Below are 26874 nucleotides of genomic sequence, written 5' to 3' on the forward strand. Positions count from 1 at the left end.
GAATCATCTAAAAAGAGCTCTCTTAAAAAAAAAAAGATTTGCACTTGGACTGAGAATCATTGTCACTTATCCTGTTGCTAATTAAAATGCCAGAGAAATAAACTCAGTAGAAGGGGATCTAATCATGGAAATGAGAAGAGACGCTTCAATATTGGGGTGGGCTGAGGTAAAGGCAGCGAACTGCAGGAAGCTCCTAAGGGGGTTAGACCTTTCGTTTGCTTTCTACCCGCAGAACAGAGCTCATGACAAATCCCTTTACATGTGTTCCGTACACACACGGAATATTACAAGATGTGCAATCTCTAAATGGCTGCATTTTGTAACTGATCCTGTGAATAGACAGAGCCGTGTTTTCTGGGAAGTGCAGAAGAATTTTAACAAACTCAGGCCCTGAACCTGCAAAGGGATCCACATACACAGGGAGAAACCCTGGTCCCATTGAAGTCAGTGGGATTTTTGCCAATGACTTCACCCAGGGATCCAAATTCCCATGCAGCAACTTGAAATACACTGACTTAGGTGCAGATCATTACAGTCCCTCTCATTGATGTTAGACACATAAGTGTACATACCGGTGACTCTATTTGCAGGATCAGGGCCTTCATTAATCAACATGTGATCTACAGCCACATCTGTAGGCGAACTCCCGCCCTGTGATGTACCCTTCTCGTATACAGCCGAGGATCTGGGCCACTATTTCTCACAGGCACAAAAACCCTAGTTGTTCCCTCAAGAAAAATAGAATGTAGATGAAAGGACACATACATAGACACCTCCAAACAGAAACCATTGAACTGACAAGCTGTATGGTGGGCTTCATTGCTTGATCACTCTCCGTCTCATTCCCCTGTATATTGCCTTATAAGATTGGAAGCTGTTCAGGGGAGGATCATCATCTTCTTACTTGTCTATAAAGCACTCAAGGGTTTGTCTACTGTAACGGGTCTTGGAGCAGTGAAACTGCAGCACAGGATTCAGTGTAAGCTGTACCAACCTGCCTGGGCTGGAACCAATGACTCGAGTGGGTAGCCTCTGCTGAAGTGTGTGCTGCCGTGGTTCACTGCTCCGGATCCTGAGCTAGCCAGATTAATGCTAGCTCAGGCATGTCTACGCGAGCTGCATCCACACCCTGTGACTGCAGTGCGGACACACCCTAACACGCTAGCTAAATAGCAGTAGTAATTTTGTTTTCTTACTTCTCGTAGTGGAATAGAAGCTTTCACGTATTCTTGGAGCGTTTTGCACCTGCTAATTGACTTGCGTGGGCGAGAGAGCAGAGAGTGAGATAAATCAGTGAGGGAAAATGAGGCTTTCAATTTACAATGTCCCCATTCACATCTTTTCATGCATTGAATAGGAATTAAATTATTTCCATTTTAAACACCGAGAAGCTTCTTGTGGGGAGGGAAAAAAAAAGATAAATATATTTTCCAAGACAAGCATTATAAGGGATTTGTAAACTGTTTTATGGTGTCGCAAGAGGACAAAAATATTAGCAATTGATAGGGTAATTTGTAAAGTAAGATTTATAGTGGACAATATTTCTCGGCCGTGGCAAAGGCATAGAATTGAAATTCACTGAGAACTCCTTTGATAATCAGGTGCAATTCACAACTCTGCAGGCAGGCTGAAAGACTGTTATTCCTTGTTTAATAGCACTGGTTCAATTCACATGACATTTTTATTACCGTGTGGAAATCCCACTCCTGGGCAAGAAGAACCTGGGCAAGGTGTCATCCCCCACCCCCTTCCCTACAGTTTTCTATCCTTTGGTGAATTTAATTCAAGGGGGAGGGAGGGAGGAGTGGGCCCTTCTCACTTAGAAAAAGAAGATCCCGCCTTTGATTTGCCCCTGCAATGCTAATCACTACCTCACGGTGATCAGACCTCACCTTCTTTGTCATGCCATCTCACAACCCCTTGATAAATCACTCCAGACCCAGTTCTACAGCCCTTAACCATGCTGAATAACCGTTACCCATGCAAACAGTCCCATCGATATGGCTTTAAAAGGAATATATCTCAGTACACACTGTAGTGCTCTCCTAAGAAAGCACAGATTAATTAACTGTCAGTTATCAATATTAGAGGTGGAAATGGATAGCATAGATTCTCTGGAGTGTCACCTGACTGTGTACAAAAGACCTCACCAGCTATATTACATTCTTTTCAGAACAGTAGCTTAAATCTTGTGTAAAGGAAAATATCTGAAGTAGCCAGGGAAGATTCAGATTAAGTTTGAAAAGCAAAGGGATGGGCTTCTAACTTTCTCTAAAATACAAAGTAGAGATACAGCTTTAGACTCTTAGCAACACAATAATGCCTGGAGACTCATTGGTCTGATTGTATCAATGCCCGGTTTAAAGGGACACACCTATGGCTGATGAACTGATAGCAGAATGGTAGGACAAGTGTCAAATAGACAGGGCCTACCATTGCTAATCAATTTCTAAGCATCAGTTGCATATCTTTTATCTTGGAAAAGATCAATAACAATGACTGTATGGAAGATATGGGCAGGCTTGCAATGCTGGTAACATGACAGCTGTGTTTAGTGTTGAATTAAGAGGGCATGGTCAATCCGAGATGTAGACAACTCTGGTCACCATGAGAAAGTCAACTTTTGCAAACCGTTACCATGTATGTGGTTGCTGTGGTTATTTCCAACTCAAAGAAAACTCTGGCACCTAAAATAATAGCATTGGAGCTGTTGGCAAGTGCTGAGCTTTTAACGTTGACCATGGTCTATAAAAGCAAGAGGGGATATATGGTGCTGTTAGATGTACTGAAGAGAAGACACACTTGAATTGCTCTGAGTTTATACTCTGAGTTAAAGGATTTTAATTGGGGGAAAATATGAAATTAGTTAAGAGGAACAATTAGATAGGGGCAACAGAACACAAATGCAACTTAACCTCCGATTCAATCAAAGAAATTGAGAAGCCAACAGATAAAGAAACCAATTGTAATCTGTGCTAAGGGCTCACTGCTAGTTTAATGCCCTCCAGAGAGGAGTGCATGCTGGGCTGCAGGAGGGCACATGGTCAGTTCATGCTGGGCTCCCGCAATCTCTGGTAAGTGTGGACAGATGTGTGGCAGCCAACTTTGACTCCCACCTTCCCCTGTGGCACTGAGCAGAGATCTGCTGCAGCTGGGAACCTAGCCCAATGTACTTCTACTGAAAGATATTGCGACTTCCGGGTCAAATTCTATGCCCATCCAGTTCTCAAAGAAGTCAGTGGAAGAGGCATGCATGAAATTTGGGGCAGAACAGGGGACTTAGTTTGGAATCAAGTTTGGATGTTCCAGGGGAGTGACAAAATCATTCTGTTGTTATAAAGGAACTTCCATATGAAGAGTTTTTAAAATGCTCATTAATGCAGGCAGCAGTTTACTGGAATTTTATATTGATGGTCATTAAACAGCACAGCAACTGTGCAACAAAAACCCTTCTTACTTTTTGTGAGGAATCTTACATGTGACTAAGGGGCAATTTTGGGTCTGTTATTTTGGATTTCTTTGATAATTTGCTGTTAAAGATGGGTCTTAAACAGGTGAGAGATGGAAGACGTGAAAAGAACCTGGGTTCTTTTAATACTTTTATTCATCATTTGTCAAGGAGAATTGGGAACACCACCATGAGTTGGGCAAACATAGATGAAGATGTGGGTCCTACTCAAGAAGCTTTTAGTCAAGGGATCATTAATGAGGGATGACAAGGGAATATAGTTACGTACAAACTCCATGAACTACGAGGTTCATTTGGACTCATACAAATTAACGGAGACACATATTATGAAGGATTCTTTTCTTTAAAACTTTTACAATAAGCAATGGTCAGCAATCTGAATGTCTGATGAAACAAAAAAGGCACAAGAAGGGTAAACAAAAACCTCACGATTACTTGTTTCTCTGCAGAAAGGAACACAAACGCTTAGAGAAGGCACTGGTTAAGTTATGTGAACTGTACATTCTCTATGCTGGTTGGGCAAATAGAAGAGAAACAGTGTGGAAATCTCTGGCAGGTGGCCATCCATCTTTAGGATTAACATCGATACTGAAAATAACATTAATTTCCCAAGAGCAGCCACTTGGGGCAAATGTAGTGGACAATATCATTATAGTTAAAGGCCAAAAACAACCCCCAGGACATTCAGAAGCATGTCAGCGGTAGCCTAGGGAAATTGGTGACATATCCTCAGAACACATGGATAGCCACACTGTCTTTAGAGTATATTCAGAAGCAATGAGCTAATGTTGCACTGGTTCACAGCCATCCATCACTTTTTAGACAAGAAAATCATTTTCAGTTCAAATTAAAAAGCTGTTAAAAACATTCTCTGTTGGGCCATACCATTTTCTTAGCAGTAAAATAAATACTCCAAACAGTACCTGATTTCCCCTTCTCTAATGTGACCTTCTAGTTCTTCAATGAATTTTTCCCCTCTCATCCAGTAGATCACGGGGCCCGATTCTCCACTGAATCCAAAGAATGCTTTGCAGGCAATACTTAGTGGGTTACCTGAGGATAACATACAGAGAGGAGGTTAGACAAATAAGCATAGATGTCAGTGAAAGAAAATAACTGTGAAAATTCTATTGCTAAAAGCTTTTAATAAAGTTCCTTGTAAAAGGCTATAAGGAAAAATAGCCATGAGGCGTGAGGGAAAATTACCGTGTGAACTAAAATGTGCAGTGGATAGTAGCAATATAAACCTCTTATGTTATCCATCATTTAAATGTTCTCAGAATGGTATCACATGGACAGTGAGATGGCAGCTACTAGAAATGGTTATAGGGGAAGTCATGTTGGGTTAGTTGCTAAAGAAGAGGCCTTCGTCCCTGCAAGGTTCTGGGTTCTATTCCAAAAATTGGCCAGTATCGTAAGGCAGTAGGAAAGTCACTAAATCTGTGTGCTTCTGTCTACCTGTCTGTAAAATGGGTGTAATAATTCCCACTTCACATGTGTACTGTTCATAAAGCATTCACAACCCCTCAAGTAAAGGTTGTGTATAACTGCAAGGTAGCCACAATAGGAGCAATGTTCATATCAATTGGATTTGTGAAAAATGATTATAACTCAAATGACTGATCAGATAATAAAGTAAAGAAGCCTCTTTTCTCATTCTCTCTCAAAAAAGTTTTTTTTTTAAAGAAATAAAACAAAACACAGATGGTTCTGCTGCCTCTCTTTTCTCTCCAAGGAATCAGCTTCTAGGTAAGTTTTCATTGAAACATGACTTTAGCTATACTAGATAGCCAAAAGGATCGTTCAATATTTGGTTTGCAGGCCAGATGGTTGCTTGCCTGCCAGTTGCAGTTGTAACTGAAGCAGCGATAGCAGCCACCACCAGTGAATTTTGGGGAATCTTGCCCATTCCCTGAGTATGCACATACAGCTGTTGGATCTCTTTCTGCATGCATATGTCACGGATGTTGCTGAAGAGGCTCTGGTATCCCTAGCTCCAAAGAAAGAAGATGGGCAATTGGCGCTTGAGCTGATGTCAATGAAAAAGACTTTCAACTGGAATTGGATCAAGACCAGGAGGTGGAAAAAGGACTAAATTATATTTAGAAGAACGGTCTTATTGTGCCAGCCATGCTAGTAATTGACCATTTTTACACTGAAACAGAATGGGCACCTCACTCTTTTAGGGCTCAATCTGAGAAACCTTAAAGGAGCCGGAGTTCCATAAAATGCTAAAAGTGTCTGCAAATCAGGACCCTTTAAGTTGTTTCAAGCTGGGCTCCCAAAAGCATGAGTCACTTTGAAAATTTAGAGTACAGTGAGGGAAAGAAAATCTGCAGAACCTGTCTGAGAAAAAGACTGTTTCTCCAGAAAACATCGGGAGAAAAAAATGGAAAGGAAACCGGAATGTGCATCATGAAAGTGTGCTAAACAAGGTTTCATGAAAGTTGTCACTACAGTATTTACTGTTAGTGTGTTTATTATTTGTAGTTAGCCACAGAACATATTGATATCTATAAATATTGATTATATACTGATAGTTTGATGTATGGATTATATATCTACATTTATTCACACACCCCTGCAATACTGGTTAATGCCATAACAAAGCGATATAAAGGATCAATGAATCAACAGTCAAACAATATGTATCCAAATGTAGAACTGCTCAGCCTCACTCACTACAAGACAATAACATGGGGAATAATTCTCTGGAATATTCTGGGCCAATCTGCATTCTCACATAGGAACCAGTTCTGTGAGCTCCTGACTAGTGTCCTTAACTGATGTGAGCGAGAATTAGTCCCTCAGCTATATACATTTTGCAATTTCTATAGATGGCCAATGCCAAGTGTAAGTTCTTATTGTGCTGTTTACTCAGAAGTCACGATGCATATCAATTTAAACACATTTTAGTGATTCCTGGCATGCGGGTGTTTCAATCCATGTTTGACTTTAATGGAAAAAGACAATTAGAGCAATGTGAAAAAAGGAAAAGGCTAGATGTGGTCTATCAAAAATGACAGTATTTGCCCCACACTGGGCTGGCCATTAAGTATTGCTGGAACAGTTTCTTACAGGATGTTTTTTGTTCACTAACCCAGCAGATTCTCGCAGAATCAAATGAAAGAAACAAAAACATTCTGAAGAGATTCTGATTTCTAGAAGTGCAAAGTAAATATCCTGAAGTCATTCACTTAACAAAGTAGGAAAAGTTAAATAAATAGCTGTCGGTATAGTATTTCTGCCTGTGAAATATACCTAATGTATGTACATGGGATCAGCATTCTTTACCTTGACAGATTTATACACTCTAAATTTGCAAGTTATGGTTGTAGTTCACAGCTTTGCCACGCTGACAAAACTGAAAAATAAACGGATCTTTTTAATGTAAAAGTTCAGTTAGAAGAAAGAAACAGCCTCTGCAATTTGCATTCAACTAGGAATATAGGACTGACTATAGCAGATCAATCCAGTCATCCTTCTAATCTAGTATCCTGCCTCTGACAGTGACCTGTAGCAGATGCATCAGAGGCAGGTGTAAGAGACCTTATTTGATGGAACAACTAGTCTTTTCAAAGTATTACAAAATGGTACAAATACAATTATGCCTGGGGTGAAATACCTTCTGCAAACAGCCGTACACAGAGTCCTCCCGTTCCCCACAGGTACGCAAAAGTCTATGCAATGGCCTTGTATGGTATTTCATCCACATGGAGTAATTTCACTTTTATTGTGCTTGGTCTGTATAGGTCTTATAACTCCCAGGTTGCCTTATTAGCCTACTACAGCCTTACAGGCTGCGGGTCTGTCTACACTGCAGTCGGGACTCGGGAGGTGTGATACAGTAGCAGTGAAGCCATGGCAGCTACACGGACTACCCCTGCCCACTCTGAGTGCATACTGAAGTGGCTGCTGTGGCTTCACTACTATTATTATTCAAGCCAGCATTGAGCTAGTAAGACTAAAGCAAGCTCAGGTATGTCTATATGTGCTATAATCACACCTCCTGCCTGCAGTGTAAACATACCCCTAGGCCAGAAAAGAAGACATTAAGAAGGCTTCTTTAAAAGAAGACTTTATACCCAGACGTAAATCTCAGTAATGGGTCAAGCTCCCACCATTCCTCCATCCCATGCTGAGATAAAACTGGCTGCAGTTGAAGCCTGTTCCATTGGCTTTCTGGGAATTACAACCAACCCCATATAGATGAGAAGCAAAGTGTGTGCCATAATTCCCTGTATCCATCTGGAGAAGTCCTACCATCGATGGCAGAATCCATGAATCAGGGGATGCAGTGCCTCTAGTGAGTCTCATTGCACCAACATGGGAGCAGGATTTGGCTCTGAGGTGTAAGAGATAGTGATCACGTACTGAACGGAGCTTCTTGGACAACTGGAGTAATAGTTAATATATAGCTGCATATAATATAGGGCTCGATTGACTCATCTAGATCCATGTCCAACCCCCAGAGAACTGCACGTAGTTATTCACATTATGCATTGCACAAAAGAGTTAAAATTTATCTACATTAAAAATTCTCTTGCATCATTTAATTAAAAATCAAAGTTCCAAAGACTTTGTGGGATTCTACAATTGCTTCAATTGTCAGTGAGTTCAATTTAAATCCGATAGACTTTTTTTTTAAATTAAATATTTGGCTAAAACTTGGGGAATGATTAGAGGGATTACTAATGAAGTCAACATTTAACGGAGAGTTTTAAGTAACAGTGAGGAAAGGGTAGAAAAGACTGTTAGATATTATTAATTCTCCTTTTTTTTTTAACTGGGGTCACCTTGTTACATTAAAGCCTCTGCTTCCAAGCAGAAGTCTCTACTTTCGCTTTCTTCCCCTACTCTGTCAATCAGACATGCTTGTTGTAAACTCCCAGCTGATAAGGCACAACTGCTGGCAACTGGAACTTTTGATAGCTAAATCTTATTGTCAATTTTCATATGACTATTTTCACAATAAATGAATATGAATTCTACAGTACATTTTAACATTTCCCCTTGCATTTCATTTTTCAAAAGAGAATTCCAACTAAAAACAGTTAGCCAAATCCTGCAGACCTTTTCTGAAAGTGATTTCACAGGAAATCTTTGCTAAGGACTGAGAAAGCGTTTGCAGTAGCGTATTGCTCGGTGTGATTTTGAACATGCTTACTGTGGGTTTGGCATATTGTGCAAGTAAATGGCATATTCTGTATTGCAGCTCATCTTGACTATTACACCCTCCCAGCTTCAAACAAATGATGCTTAAAATAACTCTGCAAAAGGGGTTTGCTCCTTTAAAAACTGAAATATCATGGCTAAATGAATGCCTCGGAGACTGGTGCACAAAAACAAAAGCTGTATATAGATCACAGGATCCAACTGATGCACACTGGCATATCGATTTCTCTGTTGGCAGGTAGCTTATTTTCTACCACTTTATACTGGTTGCTATTTGCACTGGTAAGAACACTCATATAGTCTTTCCTGGCTAACTTCTGTTAGTGGTTGTAATCAGGCCAGATGCCTCTCATGTGCCCCCTTGTGGCCTACCGTCATGCCACAGGCAGCCTTCCTCAGTTTCCCCTCTTGGACTGTTGACTAAACTAAAAAAAACCCAACCACTTTTGTCCACTCCCATCCTTCATTGGGTTCTGCATTATTAAATCAACAAACATTCAAAATAAAGGTTTCCAGTCCATCCAGATGTCTACACAAAACAAAGGCGTCTCTTCTTCCTGCCTGGTACCTTTCCTGCTTTGGCGTGTCCTACCCGGGTCTTTGTCTTTGTCCTAACTCCCACTACTCATTCCTAGCAGTGTCTAATCCCTGAGCATCCCCTCCTTCACTGCAGCCTCCTGCTGCTCTTTACGGGGCAATCACCCTGCTCTCTTCCAGGTGTGGCTCAGTCTGTAACCAGGATTGGCTAGCCCCAGCCCTCCTGTTACAGTGATCTTTTCCTCCAGTGGATAGGGCTTAAATGGCTCTTTCCAGATTGCCTGATCCAAAGCTCACTAATGTTAATGAGGCTCCTTGTCACCATTATCCTTTGTTCAAAAGTTTGAACTACTGGGATTTCCTGATTCTTGTATTTCATTCCACTTTACAGATGCCATCTTCGGAAAGACACTCATCCCTACTGCCTCCAGCCTTCTGATGTCTCTTGCATTTAATGCAGCTGCTTCCAGACCATAGGGTAATACAGTTAGTATTTTCACTTTGGTACCAAACATTTTTATCCGTCCATCAGTTAATCAGATTCTGTGCAGCATATGTCGCTAAAGCACGTCTCCTTTAAACCTCTTCCTTGATGGACCCATCGGATCTGAACAGACTTCTTAGGTACACGCAAGATTTTACTTGTTCTGTGACTTCACCTCTGCCGCATAATGTCAGGTCAGAGGAATAAAAGGTAATGATGACATCAAATTCCCGCCTCCAATCTCACAAACCCATTCTGATTTCCCACCCCAAATAGTTACAACATTGGGTGGTTCTATCAGTGTAGCTTGCTGGGTTCTATTTCTGGTTCTTGCCATGAATTTGCAGGATGAGCTCAGGCAAGGCACAACCCTTCCATGCTTCAACTTATCCATCTCTAAAATGGAGGTAACATCTTCTTCATAATGGCATCAGGAGGCTTAATATTGTTAATAAAGTCCTTTGAGATCCTTGGATGAAAGGTGCTCCATCTGAGTCACTCATTATGACATTTATTTAAAGTGATAGAGTTCTGTCTTCCCCTGCTAGCTAATTAATCCTACCTCAGTCCAATATAACTAGGAAGATGAGAGTCGAGGCGCTGTGAAGAAAAGAGACTAGACCCCAGAGAGGCCATGCATGGATTCTCAGTGCTGCTGGAAAGCAAGTTATATTTCTTTGGTGCCAATGGATGCATTTAGGTCTCTAAATATCGGCACTCAAGTTTGAAAATGCAGGTTGATGGCACACTTGTTGTTTGTATAGAATATACTTTCAGAAAGGTAAGGATTTCTGATGAGGCCTGGCACATGTACTGGAGAACTGTTTTCTAAATAAATAAGTTTTTAAAAATGATGATACTTGGGCAGAGGTTGTTTTCCCTTTGGCCATAAACTGATTTTGATATGTCCATAGTACACAATTAAACAATAACCCGAGACAGTTAAAATGGTACTCTTGGATCTGAATCAGCACAATATTTGTGGAAGGTCATAATTTGGTCTCTGCACCTGCACCTTTTTTGCAGGAAACTCAATTTGGTGGGGAAACCACTTTTGATACGATCTACAGGTGCTTCCTTTCTAGAACTGCTCAGACCGCACAGACCTTACTAGCATTCTTCAGTCTCCTTTCCTCATGACACACTTCTCCTTATACACTAAAGCACAAAACACTCCACCCAAGCCATAAGAAATGAGGTAAAGCTTTCCAAAGTCAGGTCAGTACTTGGCTGGACTGATGACAGTATCTCTCTTTACTCTGGGCAGAGATTCATGACTGCTCTAGCAGCATTCTTGGACAAGAATCTGACCACTCATATACCAATTTGACGCACATACTGGTTCTCTGGCACGTCCGTGATCATGCTCATCTGCTTTAGTGGCATTCTGCCTTCTCAGAAGGTAGAAAACAGTTTCAGCTGGGTTAAGGTGCCAAAACTGGCTACCAAACAAAAGACTGAAGAGGGTGGCCTGCAGAATAGAGTACAGGATACCCCCTTCACAAGGAAATCCTTCTCATAACACAAGAACTAGGGGTCATGAAATGAAATTAATAGGCAGCAGGTTTAAAACAAACAAAAAGAAATCTTTTTCCACACAACGCACAGTCAACTCCTTACCAGAGGATGTTGTGAAGGCCAAAACTATAATAGGGTTCAAAAAAGCACTAGATAAGTTCATGGAGGATAGGTCCATCAATGGCTATTAGCCAGGATGGGCAGGGATGGTGTCCCTAGCCTCTCTTTGCCTGAAGCTGGGAATGGGAGACAGGGGATGTATCACTTGATCATTACCTGTTCTGTTCATTCCTTCTGGGGCACCTGGCATTGCCCACTCTCGGTAGACAGGATACTGAGATAGATGGACCTTTGGTCTGACCCACTATGGCCGTTCTTATGTTCTTATGACCTCTCTTCTAACTTTTTTATGTTCCTCCCTAAACTGTGAGGATGTAGCTGCATGCTTTATGACTTTATTACAAGCTCATGTAACACAAGACAACTTTTTCTTTTGTTTGACATGACTTTCATGTGCAGACATTACATAGACATTCCACTGAGTACTGTACATCCATTACGCAGATAACTAGAAGTAAGAGATGAAAGACATATTTTAGCCCATCTCACTAACAGTCTTCTAGAGACTGTCTACGAGACTGAATCTGAATCTCTAGTTGTGAGGTTTGCAAGGCAAATCATTGTGGCATGGGTTTGTCACTGACCAGAACTCTGGGCTGCTATAATGAACTTTAAAAATGTCTGGAATTAACCAAAGAGCAGACTGTCCTATAGTCATCTGGCAAAGTGAGCTGAACTGAATAGAACAGTGAAGTAAAGAACTTACTTCCTTTACTTCAGAAGGAAATCCTGGACATAAGGCGATAAGGGAAACAGGGCTTCTACTTTCAATTTATCCACACCACAAATGCCAGGGGCAACATAAACCTTGATTCATGAAAAACAATCTTTGTGCAGAAGCTGATGTCTAGTTTGCCGAGAATGTCAATTTTCGCCAAGTTCCTTCCAAGGACCTGCTTTTAGCCACTCTCTTGCAATCGGCAGTAACAGGCAGAATCCAGGAACCCACAAGTACACCGGAGCCCAGACAAAGAATAAGAGCTTTTGGGCTGCTGGGAGAATTAGCTTTGTAGGTGCTGAGCTGCAGGAACTCGGGTGCCTGTGGATACTGAATATCTGCTGAATAAGATCCATAGATTTTATGACAGTAAACTATTGCAGATGTTTTACACTAGAGGTCAGTCTTGCAATCTAAGACCAACCCTCTTAGTCTGAAATTCTGAAAAAAAAAATACATAGGGTGCCAAATGTTTTGTTAAGTAGGTTGTTTCTTTGCTCTTTAAGTTTACAAGGTTGCATTTAAAAGGTATCAGTTAATGAAAGATTTAGGTAGGCAACCTCTGCTGAGCTGTGCATATTCATTAGTACTGAATAAACAGTATGATACTGTGCAAAGAAAGGACTTCTGTACTTCTGCTACTGTCAGCAAACGTCCTCCTCATTCCCATATTTCATATCATACATTTCATGGGTCAAATCCCGAGAGCTTCTGAGTGCCTACAGCTCTCCTTGATTCCAATGGAACATGGATGCAGGTATTTAGCACCTCTTGAGATTTGTGCCATGTGGTGAATAAACATCAGGTTGGTTTAAAAATTGATACTTCCCCCTCATACTGGATTAATTTAATAAACCCTGAAAATAGATGCTGACTAGTTAGTGTAATAGGCAGAGGAAGCTGGAGACTCTGCAGATAGAGGGCATAATTGATCGCACAGGAGCACATAATGGGGTATTTGTAATGCTCAGATCAGCACTTAGGCAACTAGAAGCCCATTTTGCACACATCAGTGCCAGTTCGTGCACCCTAATACGGCATCCAGAGGCCCCAGGATGACATCAAACTCATGAAAGGTAAATAAAGCCTCATTCATGAAAAAGAATATATTATAACGAAAATAAAAATTACTGCACTGACCATTGTGGGCTGTATTATTTTCGTGTGTGCTGTATCTTCTTTCCATCCTCATCCCAGTCCTTCTCCTCTTTTGTTTGCCTCTTTATTTTCTGCTACCTTTATTCCATCATTTTCTGCCGGCTCTTTGCCATTTTACTCTCCGTCAGTATTTTCTAAATTTCTCTTCTCTCTCTCTCCATCTCACCAGGCTGGGTTTCTTTCCCAAGACTCGGTTCTTCCTGTCTCTCCCTCATGTTCTGTCTCTCACCATATTTCCATCCCACCACAAAATCTCCCCCTTCCCAGCGTTTATTCACTTGGCAATTCCCTTTGGACTCACAAGCTTTATGGCTCGTTCTCAGGTTTTCCCTTCTCCCTTCTTTTTACCCTCTGAGTTCCATTCTCTCCCCCCCTCCTTCCTCTTCCTCTCACTGCAACGTTTCCCCAAGACGCCCATTAAATACTTTCTTTCCCTCCCTTTCCCATATTTCTTTGTTCTCCCCACTGCTTCCCCTGTAACATCAGTGACTGGGGTCAGCAGATATTGACCACTACTATGTGGCTGTGGTCAGGAAATAAAGGAGTTTATTAGACCCATCCCACCTACTTTTTAGACCTTCCACTCTCCCCCTTGCTGCTATTGCCATTGAAGGTACAGTCTAGATCCTCCCCCTGTTGCTTCTCATCTGGGTCCCCACTCCCTCCACTTCTCCAAAGATCCTGGGACTGCAATTGACCCACAATGCTTGTTCTACCTTTGCTGCACTCGCTCAAAAGTGAGGGAATTTTGGCAGCCCTGCAATACGTTGGCCTGTGGCACCTAGCCCCACAGACTGCTGGTCTGCTCAGACTCCCAGTGTCTCCACAAGACTGGAAGAGGCAGCTGCAGTAAATATCTTTAGCGGCTGAGGCATGTTAACAACTTTCTTGTTCTTTTTTATTAGCATTCCCCAGCGTGAACTGATCAAAGGAACCATGTTTTGTTTGGTATAACATCATCTACAACGTTCATGCTAATTACTATAGGTGGTTCTCCTCCCCCCCCTTCACTTAACTGATTATTTTACAAAGTGGAATCCTGGCCATGGGCTAAATCCGGCTCTCCCTTACTCAGGCAATGCTCCCACTGAGGCCAATGGCAGTTTGACCCGAGTAAGCACAGATTGTATTATCTGGGCCTGTGAAAATAAGCCATACCTAGATGATCTATATTAAAAGGAAATTATTTGTTCCTGGCAAGAACACACAGGAAAGGTGGTTAGTAGGATTTTCAAAAGACTGCAGCGTTGGCCTGACTGCAGCGTTGGCCTAACTGCACCCATTAAAGTCCATGGGCTCATTGCTCTTTGAAAAATTCCATTGCTGCATGTATCAAAATTCTTCATTTCAGCAACCAGTAGATTTCTGACCATGGCAGAATCCTTACAAGTGTCAGCTAATGTTTGAATAATGAAAGGATGAGCCAGGAACTAACACGCTGAAAGCATTTTAAAATAAAATTGATAAACAAAGAGGCCTGCTCTGTGTAGTGACACTGATTGCTCTAATAATGCCATTTTAGAGTGAAAGAAAATTATCTAACTAGCTTCCAGCTTTGTTAAAATAATTTAAACAGCATTTAAGAATTTTTTTTTCAGGTGCTGGATTGCTATATTCCGCAACTTCTACAAAGAAAATAAATCTCAAGAAGGTCACCAACATTGTAGTGTGATTCAAGAACTGAATACAAATGGTGTTTTGGCATCTGTGCTGAGAGGTGTGAAAAAGAAATTGCTGTACATGACACGAGTTAACTTGTGAACTTGTATATTCACTTATATATGGATTGTTTCGCTAAAGCAATTCTTTGGCAATAAGAAAAAGCGCAAGCCAGGATACAGAGAAGAAAACGTACAAGATCTTGTGCTTGTCCTGCTTTGACCTTTATAGTTTCTGAAGCTGCTCCTGATTCTTTTGTTCCAGTCTCTTCTTTTTTTTAAAATGTCCTGAGCCATCCTCACATATCTGGCTGCTAGATATCTGTGCTCTTCCATAATAGCTATTATGCATGAGACTCAAAAGCACATACAGCATATCTAGGAGGCAGCAGAACAACATTAGACAGCTTGTAGGTAAGAATGCTGAACACCCTGATCCATTTTTAATTCACAGGAAATAATGATGATCCACAGGATATACTGCTTGTGGCTCTTCTGGTTGATAGTGGCCCTTGCAAGAAGAGAAAAGCCAAGATAAAATATATAAGAGGTTGAAACGGTGCTTCAAAAAGTGATCAGATATTCTGAATTCCCTCCGAAATGGATCAATCAGAACAAAATCTTCTAGGGTAAAATTTTCCAAAAAGTACCCAAATGACCTAGGATCCTAAGTTCCATGTTCAAAAGTGACAGTCACTTAAGAGCTGAAGTATCATTGAAAGTCAATGGGACACGGTCCTAGATGCCTAAGAGGCTCTGAAAATTTGAGTTAGGCTCATAGGTCACTTTGGGCCAGATTTTTAAATATATTTAGGCAGCTAGTGCAATTTTCAGAAGCTTCTGTGTGCTTAACTCCCACTGATTTCAAGGAGTGTTAGATGCTTAGGGGTTTTTTTGAGGATCACACTAAGTACCTATTTCAGGGGTGGGCAAACTTTTTGGCCCGAGGGAAATTGCATGCAGTTCCCCGTTCCTGGCCAATGGGAGCTCGGGGGAGGTACCCACAGCACGCAAATCCTTCCATCCCCCCTTTCCCAGGGGCTGAAGGGACGGGGTGCCAACTGCTTCCTGGAGCGGCATGGGGCCCATGGCACCATGGGGGCGGCAATACCATGGGCCGGATCCGGCCCATGGGCCATAGTTTGCCAATACCTGACCTATTTGCATCTTTAGTCTAAATATCTTTAAATACCTGGCTTTTAGTCTCTTTCAAAATTGTTACCCCAAGCTAGGAATTTCAAAGAGGCTGAGTGAATTTCAAGGCAGTTTTGAAATTCCCTGTGGTAAGCTCTAAGTACCTGGGGTCCTTCAGGGACCACAACTGCCTTGGGACTGAACTACTGTTCAGTGAACATCTGGGGAGGCCATGCAGATAGATGGTCGGGAAGTTTTTGACAATTTTTTTTTAAAATGTTGATTAATGGAAAGCAAATTTTTTTTCATGGAAACAGACCCTATGGAAGAATGGGCCATAGCCTGGTGGTGAGGGTGCTCTCTTGGGAAGTGGGAACCCAAGTGGAAGTACCTGCTCTGAATCAGGCCGGGCAGGGACTTAACACACACACACACAAATATCTGAAACGTCTCCTTTCCATTCCGATGTGAGCCAAACCCTCACATTTTTCTGCAAAACCAAAATTCTTGTTTTCGGGCCAGCCCTGTTTGAAACCTCTTTTTGTTCTTCCTCTTGACAACACAGCAACAGGGGTGGTTTTTACTTTAACCCAATGAGGCAGAATATAGTGAATTACAGGTCAGATCCAGGTCATCGGGAAGATCTCAGAGCACTTGGCATCTGGCTACCCATATGTGAACAGAGTCACCGAGTGACACATTTCCAGCACTTTCTCAGTGACGCTTTCACTTAGCAAACTGCGTCTTACATAAGCTCTTGGAAGCCAGAATTGTCCTGGTGTCTGTCTCTTGAACAGTCCTGATCATGTTGTTGGCGCTTAACAAATACGATTAATAATAATGAAGTGGAAATTTACACTAGGGCTAGGAGACAAGTTGTCATGTTTTATTCCATCAGTCTAGCAGAAACTTTTATATACAACTGTGAATTGGAAAAGAGGAGGTAGTATTTCAGACTATAAGTAGCTGTCACTAATGCCTTTGAAACAGAAGCCCTGCTCTCTTACATCCTAATGTGAGCCTCCTATGATCAGATAATTATAGTAATAGGGTATGGAGATATGTTTTCTGCCAGGGGAGTGACATACTGTTATGGGCTGCAGATCTCAGATCTCATTTCACACTATCAGCCTTTGAACTAAAGTTGGGGTTTCTCTCATTAATCACACCATGCAGAAGACTGTGTCTTTGATACTGATCTGACAGCTGGGGGAAAGACAGACATTTGTCATGACAATTATTTGCCAACTGCTTATTTCCTTTTGTTACAGAATTCTTCTATTCCTCATCCCTGCCTGTATTTTATTCCACACCAGGCCAGTCCTTTTATCCCTCTACAGTTAAGGGCAACAACTTCAGGCTTATGCAAAATGTATAAGGAATTACATGAATTTCTCCATCCTCTGGCAAAATGCTTTGTGAAATAACTTCTGTCAAATAGCAGGTAAAAGGTCTCCTTTGCACACAGAAGCTGTCATGCTAGCCTGCCTTTCACCAGAGAATGGGGAGAATTGTCTCCACTCTTCCCATTGTGCATGCTCAAGACCTGCACTCTGATCCATCAACACAGCCAGAAAGTCCATTTCTCATGGCCACTGGGGGTTGGACGGTCGCTTTTCAATCTCCCCTGAATAAGGGGCAGCATGCAGCTGAGCTACCCCAGGAGCAGAACAAGGAAGGAATTTTGACTCAGAGTCACCATTGCTTCTTTGGATCCCACTCTTGATCCAAAGGCAAAACCCATCTACTATTGGTATATGCCAGTAGCAGATTATCTCCCACTCCACACCAGCAGATTTCTGCTGGGTGGCACATTGGCGGGACAGAGCCCAAAATGCCCTTCATACACCCCTGCCAGCCCACATGTGGGAGGCGTTCCAGTAGAACCTGAACTTGAAAGATTAATATTTCTCTATGAAAATTTATTTCCGGCATTTCAGCATAACATAAATTAATTTGAGCAAATAAATTAGGGATGGGGGGCGGTTTCTTCCAGGGGAAGAATGAGATACTGTCTGGCACCACTTTGTAACAGGATGATCAGGCTTCATACAAAGGAAATTAAAGATACAGTAACAAGTGGGTTTGGGGGGGGGGGGTCAGAAAAATATAATCTACCACACAAAGGCCAAATCCTGTATCTTACTCACCTGTATAGGGTGGCTATTCTGTCTTAGCAAGTTTCACTTTTCTAGGCGGAATACATGTGCAAGGTTGCTAAGGAAACCAGCGACACGATAGAACACACTGAAGAAATTACACTAACTTCTCTCAACTTCGGGGGCTCATTGACTTTGAAACAGACAATGATAAAACTATCCTGTTAAGATAAAGACTACATCAAGGATATCCCTCTCTCATGTCGGAATGACAAAGATACAGCTTTTCAAGTGGCTGTGAAGGTGTGGTTCAGTGTGGATGTCAGGTTAACACGGCAGGGCTCTTTAGAGTTTAACATACGCTGGGCTGGTCAGACTACACTTGCATATGTCAGATGTGTGCAGGCAGGTCTGAGAGAACTTTCTGGCCTCAGGAATGGAGTTTCATTAAAGATCTGGATACACACATCTCCCCCTACTTCTTATAGCTACCATTGGTTCTCCACAGGCATAAGTGCATGCACAGACTCACACAACTGGTGAATGTATAGACAGACCATAGCTCCAAAGTTCATGGTGATCATTTGAGACTTCCTTCTGGCCTTCCGTTGAATGCTTGAGTCTTTGGGGACTTTATCCAGGGGGTGAGTTCCTCTAAATGGAACGACCCGCAGCAGTAGCAGCAGGACGAGGAGCCATTTCTTTCTATAGCCGGACGCCAGCTTGGTCTGCCCCTTTGCAATCCAGAACCCAACCCTGCAGCAGAACTAAGAGCCACTGTTCCATTTAATCTCCATCCCATCCCACCCCTCACTGCCCAGCACTTGTAAGGCAATTGGCAAAAAGAGCAAAATTTCATGCACAGAAATAGAGGGCCTTTTAAAATTCAGGTCCTGAGTTTTAAATTTCAGTACAAGATAGGAAAACAGGCTGCTACTGTGTGTATGCATGTCTTGTCCTCGGTTTGTAAAGCACTACATAAATTTACATCACTACACAGTATGTGTGATTATTAATAATAAAATTAATAACTGTGATCACTCATTTTTCACTAACATATCTACAATGCAACCAAACAGATAATGTTCTCACAAATATCTAAAAAAAATTAATAATAAATAAAATAAAAGAATAATAATAATAATAATGTAATTAATAACAAACCTTGTACCCTATTCCCCTAAAAAGGATAGAAGTAACGCCAATCATGCTGATTTCAAGTGATCAGGATTGCAGGGCTGTGACTGTTACTTCCTCTAACAAGGTACAGAAAATCAAGGTATAGTGTTTTTCTATCAGCCAAGTAGCTCCTGAATCCCCGACCATTCAGGAAAAAGTTACAGACTATTTGAAGTTCATTACAGACACATTAGCAGGAAACTTGCTGTTTTTGATGTAGTAAATTTAATTTTAAGAAGAATTTCTGTGTGACTTTTACCTGTTTATGATGATGGAGAATTTCCCAGGTATAGGTTACATGTCCAGCTGTTAAGGAAAGTGTTATTCAGCTAAAATTCTCAGCTCCTCACTGGGGAAAGGTTTGGTAACTTGGGATTGGTGGAACCTAACCACCAATCAGGACTTTCAGATTTTTGTGGGACCCTTCAGCAGAATGCTCCATCCCACATAGATGGAATCTCAAGTTATATATCCTCTCAATGCCAGAATGTGGCCTGTAGAAGTGCTGCAATATAGAATCAAATAAGCAGCAATATAAAAGGAAATAGAGAGCATTCACTGAGGCCACTTCAGAGCCAGCTGCCAACAATTCTAGTTATTGTGAAACTATTAAAAAAAGAAGACAGGAAAAAAACCCTGATTGAGAGCATGTGTATTGTCTTCAGCAAGAGCAGCTTGTGCTGTGCTACTTCAGTCATACTGGCAGAAGTGTGTTACCTTTGTCTACTTTGCCAAAGACCTTTTCCTGCTGAAAGCCAAAGATGCCCTTTGCTGAGGATTCAACCCTCACTGCTCTTTGTGTATTTATCATCATCATCGATTAGGGTTGGAAGGGACCTCAGAAGGTCATCTAGTCCAACTCCCTGCTCAAAGCAGGACCACTCCCCAGACAGATTTTTACCCCAGTTCCCTAAATGGCCCCCTCAAGGATTGAACTCACAACCCTCGGTTTAGCAGACCAATGCTCAAACCACTGAGCTATCTCTCCGCCCCATCATTTAGTTTTACAGAAATGATGCACTGAGTGCCAAGGGCCAGTTTTCCTGGTTAATAATGAGGAGTATTGTTCTTTGAGTATTGCTCCTCAGCTGGTGTAAACCACTGTAGCACTATGGACATCCTTGGAGTTACACTGATGGAACCTGTATTGTGGGGGTATTGTGAAAGCCAAAAGTATAACTGGGTTCAAGAAAGGATTGGAGAAGTTCCTGGAGGATAGGTTCATCAATGACTATTAGCCAAGATGGTCAGGGACCCCAACCCCCTGCTCCAGGTATCCCTAAACCTCTGAATGTTAGAAGCTGGGAATGGATGACAGGGGATTGATCACTTGATAAATTGCCCAGTCTGTTCATTCCCTCTGAAGCACCTGGCATTGGCCACTGTTGGAAGACAGGATACTGGGCTAGATGGACCATTGGTCTGACCCAGTATGGCTGTTCTCATGATGTTCTTACATTTGCTGAATGGAGATGGGCTTACTCGCATGCTTAAGCACATGCTTAAGTGCAATGCCGAATCAGAGCCCCAGTGAATATTAAATATATAAAGTATTTTTATATATTTTTAAGAAGAAAAACAAAAATGTTACAGCATGACCTTTTCACCAAGCTCACTCCAGCAGATAATTTCCATTTGTTTATTTGAATTTAGAGATAACGATTAAGGAGAGTAAAAATGTAAAACAGAGTTCAATAAATACAACCTGCGTTTTGCCCAGGAAGTGAATCAATATTGTATTTCAGTCATCCAGTAAACAATTTACAGTGACGTTTAATCTCTTCTAATCTGTCAGAACGAAACAAAACATTTTTTTATTTGTCCTTCTTATACAAAAACCAAGTAATGGCATAAAACCTAAATAGTATTAAGATGGATATAAATTTTGAAAAAAGGTCAAGCACATTGAAAACATTTGCTAATATGGTAAAAAGGAATGATTTTCTCTGGTTCTTTAGTTTTTATTCTCAGAACCTGGGGGTGTGGGGAATACTTTATGGTCCATTTATTTAATCAAAAGATGAGATCTAAATGAAGCAGGCATGCGAGAATTTAATGGGGAAATAAAGCTGAATGAAATGAAAAGAGTCATAATAAATTAGAAAAACTCAAACAACTTTCAGGGGTTAAAACGATTCCTTCCTAAGGCGATATTTTGACAACCCTTTGTGCTCAGCGACTTGAGCCATAATTATCAGTTCAGGTAAAGTGTCATGTTGAAAATGACCTTGGTTTTTCTTTGACAGATGTGATTTACTGAAGGCAATAGTCTAATTGCCCTAAACCTATTAGTGGTGAGAACTCCAGTTTACTCGGAGTCTCTTGCCTCGCAGTCAGTTGATAAAACTCACATTAGCCACCCATTACATGTAATTTCAGGCACGTAGGGCTCTAGTAATCCAAAATTTTGCTTGGTGGGTGCCAAATCATGAAGGCTTTGTGACTCACAACTCCTGAGGTCTGCACCATCACGAGAGATGGCACCGCCAGCCTTGCAAAGCTGAGAAGAAAATTTACCTGTCCAAGCAAAAAATCCACTCACTCACCCTTGTCAGTATTATCACTGTTGATTGATGACAATGGAAAAAAACCCAACCCTGTGGATATTTTGCTTGCCCAAGGACAATAGTGCTTTGGTGAGGCAAACCCAATCCTATTCCCCAGTGCTTTGCCTGAGATTCAAGGCAGACTAGGAGCAATTTCAGCCCTCGCCCCAAAGTTAAAAAACTCTCTGGCTTGTTCCAATTTATGCCCAGTTACCTATCGCCACAATGCGATCCAGCAGTACTTGGATCATACCCCTTTCCCTTGGCCATGCTCCCTAGGGCTGGGGTCTGGAAGGCCTATGTACACAGTCCTATGAGAGCTCCACACTGCCCAGTGATTACCCCATTCATTGGGGGGAGTTCCCAGGTGACCAGATCCGCTGAGTTTACATTCCCTTTGGTTCAGGATAGTGGCACAAATGGGCCATACAGTGATAGTGAACTGGGCTCACAGATTGAGTCTTTGGTACTGTGGGAAAGCACTCCCCAATGACAGGACACCAGGTTCGTCTTCTTTAAACAAGCATACAGGCAATGGCTAGCAATCAGCCAGCCACTTCTGTGACAGCTAGTTTAATTCTGAGGCTTGCTTCTATGTGGTTTAAGGCATTCCACCTGCAATGGTGAAAAAAAGTCTGGGCCCCCATGAATCATACACAGAGATAATGTGGCTATGACGAGACCTTCAAAAATAACCATTTGTGGAGAGAGGGCTCGCGTCCTTCTCAGAGCTCAAAAGAAGATAGCTGCTAATTTGAATCTGAAATACAGAGCGGGAAGGGAAGTAATATTTTCCCATTGTGGAGAACTCTTCATGAACTCTTGTTCCACTGGGGAAAGCTATTGTATCAGTTAATACAGAGCAATCTTCTGAGACCATTGTCTGAACTTAATGTGGTTATATCGTGCAAAAAACAAGAGTTTGTTATCTTCGAATAAAGGGGGCTAGGAAGTCATGGGAAGAACTTAAGGGCCTGGACAGGGTAATCAATAGCATTAAGCATGGCCTGAGCGATCTCCAGACTGACTGCGACATCCGTTTAAGACTATACTTTATTCTAGTATGCTCTTGGCAGACAGCAGCAGCTAAAACTGCACCACAAGAGCACTTTGCATACAGCGCTGGCTACCAAAGAGAAACTGACTTTTATGATCTACAATTCTGGAGCCTTGAAATGTCCCATGTGGTGCCTTGCCTGTGGTGTTATTTGGAGACAAGACAGTATCTTACTTAGGAGGTAGAGTAGAAGCTTACAAAATCCTTCTGAGAGAAAAGCTTTGCCCTTCCTTATGCTTATCTCTTTTCCTAGCTGTGATAGCGCTGAGAAAGGAATTAAGTTGCTCTCTGCGAGATCTAATAGGAGACCATGGGCACTTCACTATCAAGGCTGTTATTTGAGCTGCTTCTAGTGCATTATCCACGAACGGTTACAGATTCCCTCCCCTGTCCCTTGGGATAGCTACTGCCACCATCTGGGCACCAGTAAAGATCCAGGTAATTGTGATAATCTTACAGCGTGATGGGCTATTCACACAAAGCTGTAGTGGCATGACTGCAGTACTGACCTATGGTGATGTGCATCTGTCAGATCTATGGCTGTGAAATAACCCCCTGGAGGGAACCGCTGATATACGTCGAGGCATGTGTAAACCTAGTCTTCTGTGTACATTTCTCTGAAGGATTTTAAATCTGATACAACGTGTCTCATTCCTGGGGAGAACACTGCAGTACAGTTTCCAGATTCAGAAATATCTCCAGCACGCTATACAATAGGCACCATTAAGCGGTCGACATTTACCCACCGCTGTATATAGCTACAAGAGTTCGTTACTATATGGCTTTACCCAGGGGAGTAAGTGTGGCATAGCAGACACCACTGGGTCCGTAATTGTGGGCATGATGACCGCTGCACTTGGAGTCCGAGAGGCATCTCTACATGGCTTATGGGTTTCTGGCCAGTAGAAGGCTGAATGTAGAAAAGGTTGGGTAAAATTCTCCCGCTGTACAGCAAATCACCTGCTAGGGTAGGGGACAGCAACCTTTCAGAAGTGATGCGCCCAGTCTTCATTTATTCACTCTAATGTAAGGTTTCACGTGCCAGTCATACATTTTAATGTTTTTAGAAGGTCTCTTTCTATAAGTCTATAATTTATAACTAAACTATTGTTGTATGTAAAGTAAATTAGGTTTTTAAAATGTTTAAGAAGCTTCATTTAAAATTAAATTAAAATGCAGAGTCCCCCGGACAGGTGGCCAGGACCCGGGCAGTGTGAGTGCCACTGAAAATAAGCTCGTGTGCCGCCCTTTGGAACGCCTGCCATAGGTTGCCTACCCCTGTGCTAAGATATTTCCTTCATTTCTTGGCAGAAAAAATAATTATTTTCCCAGCTCATTAATGGCTCCCAGCGAGAGACATGCCTCCCAGGAAGCCCCTGTTTTGAGGACATACAGGCACAAGTCCAAGGGCTTTGTGTATGGATTGCAAAGAAGGTTTGAGCTAAAACGTGTGTCAGAACCTGTGTCAGACCAGTTGTGTAGAACCTTTAGTGAGCACCATGCCAAGTGCTCCTTTGCTGTGATTATCTGCAGGCCATCTACCAGAGAAAGACATGAGTTTCTGCAGCTCCTCTAGAGTGACAGGCATCATCCTGACTAAACTTGACTCCCCTGGAATCTCTGCTCCATAATCTGATTTTCTAAAGCCTGAATCTACATTGCCATATCCATGCTGGCTGCCTGAAGAACAGGAAGGTCCTTTATTTAGGTAAGGTTTGTTTTCTCTGAGGCTTCACTGTTGCCTGGAAATGTTTTGCCTTCAACTTTGCATCTCCCACATTCCAGCCTAGATATACTCCAATCAATTTCCCCCTGCTGAATTTTGCAGATAATGGGCAAGATTCAAAACTAATCCTGGGCCAGCCCTGCCAGGCAACCCCCCTGTGATAGTAAGCCTGTGTGGAGGGAGTTGCGGCTTACAAAATACCTGAAAAATCCTTTCCACGGTGGAGCACTCAAAATGTAGGCAGGACTGCCTAAGGAATGGGTGGTTAGGGCAGTGGGCTAATTCAGTGCATCTCTCTACTGCAGTTTCTACTAATTGGGACACAATGGGGCCCCTATCAAAGATTAAGAGGCTGACCCAAAGCCTGTTGAATTCCTAAATCTGCCCGGGGTTGACTCCTCAGGGAAGGACGGCAGTGGAAACCCCACCTGCTTTCCCATGAGGTGAATCTCACACTAGATGTGATACCCCTTGCAGATGCAGAGGGTGGAACTTACAGTTCTTTGCACTAACTAGGGTGTAGCTAGCCCAGCATCTGTTACCGGAGAACAGAATAATCACTGATCTCCAGGGGATGGTACTTTTGTGCATCTCAATGTCCTGAATATTGAGCATTTTTGTTGGTGGGGGTGGGTCAGCCATAGATATAAAATGTATCCTTCTGCTATTCTCAAACTCAACCCAAATTAGCTACATGAGCTCTTTGATAGCCCACGGCTGCCCCCCTCAAACAAATCCACTTTCAAAATCATGTCTATGCAGAAATGGAAGTGGCGATCACTCGGGTGTTTTTGCATTTTCTTGAGGCGATTCCATCAACTTTCTCACAGGAAGGCGAGTAGGTTGGACACCCCTTTCTTATGCCCCAACAGCATCAGCACACATGGCCCTGTATCTACTGAGGGGATTGCAAGTTGTGTGTAACAGGATTGGTGGGGATAGAGGTTATGCTTCCAGACAGAATGTTTCAGAGGGACAACTGCCACTACGCTGAGGAGTAGCAGGACCTTTATAACTTGAAAGAAGTCTAGAAATTTTAACCTCACGGCCAGCATGGACAAACATTCCCCACGCATCTGAAGGGAGGCGGGCAAAGAGCCGGTTGTGGAATGATTGAGAGAATACAAATGATGGTGCTGACCCCCTCCTGAGGCGGTGTGTGCATGACCATGATGCAGCGTTACCTTCCCAGGTAATGATCCAACTGGGTAATTTCAATTCACAAGATGAGAAGGGCTTTCCTTCTTGATTTGTCTGCCCACCCCACACTCAGGGCCGGTGCAAGGATGTTTCGCGCCCTAGGCGAAACTTCCACCTTGCACGCCCTCCCCCCACGCCTCTGCCCTGAGGCGCCCCCCCCGGTGGCAGCTCCCCCCCTCCCTCCCCCCACGCCTCTGCCCTGAGGCGCTACCCCCCTCTGTCCTGAGGCAACCCCCCTTGCGGCAGCTCCCCACTCCCAATCCTGAGGCACCCCCTCGCCCCAGCTCACCCCTGCTCTGTGCACGAGCACCCTGAGCACGCCGTGGCTGCTTCACTTCTCCCACCTCCCAGGCTTGCGGCACCAATCAGCTTAGGCGGGAGAAGTGAAGCAGCCACGGCATGCTCAGGGAGGAGGCAGGGCAGGGGGGAGCTCCCCTGCGTGCCGCCCTTCCTCCCCCTTACTTGCTGCAGGCGGCCCTCCCCCCTACGCCCCAGCTCCCTCCGCCTAAATGCTGGCGGTGACCGGGGCAGCTGAAGATCCAGCCGCCGCGGTCGCTGCCGAAGAAAATGGCGCCCCCCCAAGTCCCAGCCCCTAGGTGACCGCCTATGTCGCCAAAATGGTTGCACTGGCCCTGCTCACACTGAAATATACTCATTTCCGTTTCAGTAGCACGGATGTTAGTTGGAACGGAGGCCGAAGCTCTTGGAACAAGCTGAGGGAGTGGGGTACTGGTTGTTTCAAAGGAGTAAAACAAAGCAAAACAAGTGCTGTGTGTCAAGGAGAATGCAAACACAAGTCCATCAGTGTGTTTGCTCTCTCAGCGCCGGGTCTTCAGTGAAAAGTCTGGCCTTACACCAATGAATGACATTATTTAACAGGACTACGCTTTAAAATGGGTTTCTGTTTTTGAGAACATGCTCACATGTCATGGGGCTGTCTCCCCCTGAGACCCTGCTATTCGCAGACTGGCTGATGGGAGGTATGGGGTGTGCGCAGTCGAGTCTGCGCTCACCCCTGCTTGGATGCTTTACATTTTGTTTCTGTAATATTATACAAGTGGCAGGGTGATCAGAGCCTGCGTATGGGTGCTTTCTA

At 42.8% G+C, this 26874-nt stretch overlaps 1 protein-coding gene across 6 annotated transcripts in view; it reads right to left on the reverse strand.

Moving 5' to 3' along the window:
- The window catches only part of IL1RAPL2 (interleukin 1 receptor accessory protein like 2), a 548931-nt gene that overhangs the window by 26690 nt on the left and 495367 nt on the right, over positions 1-26874 (reverse strand). For all 6 annotated transcript variants that reach the window (XM_045029383.1, XM_045029380.1, XM_045029382.1 and 3 more), the window contains one exon: positions 4393-4522. In XM_045029383.1, the coding sequence (XP_044885318.1) occupies positions 4393-4522 (130 nt within the window). The remainder of the gene's footprint in view (positions 1-4392; positions 4523-26874) is intronic.

The sequence above is a fragment of the Mauremys mutica genome, chromosome 9 (genome assembly GCF_020497125.1).
Source record: "Mauremys mutica isolate MM-2020 ecotype Southern chromosome 9, ASM2049712v1, whole genome shotgun sequence".
In the NCBI taxonomy this organism is placed as follows: Eukaryota; Metazoa; Chordata; order Testudines; family Geoemydidae; genus Mauremys; species Mauremys mutica.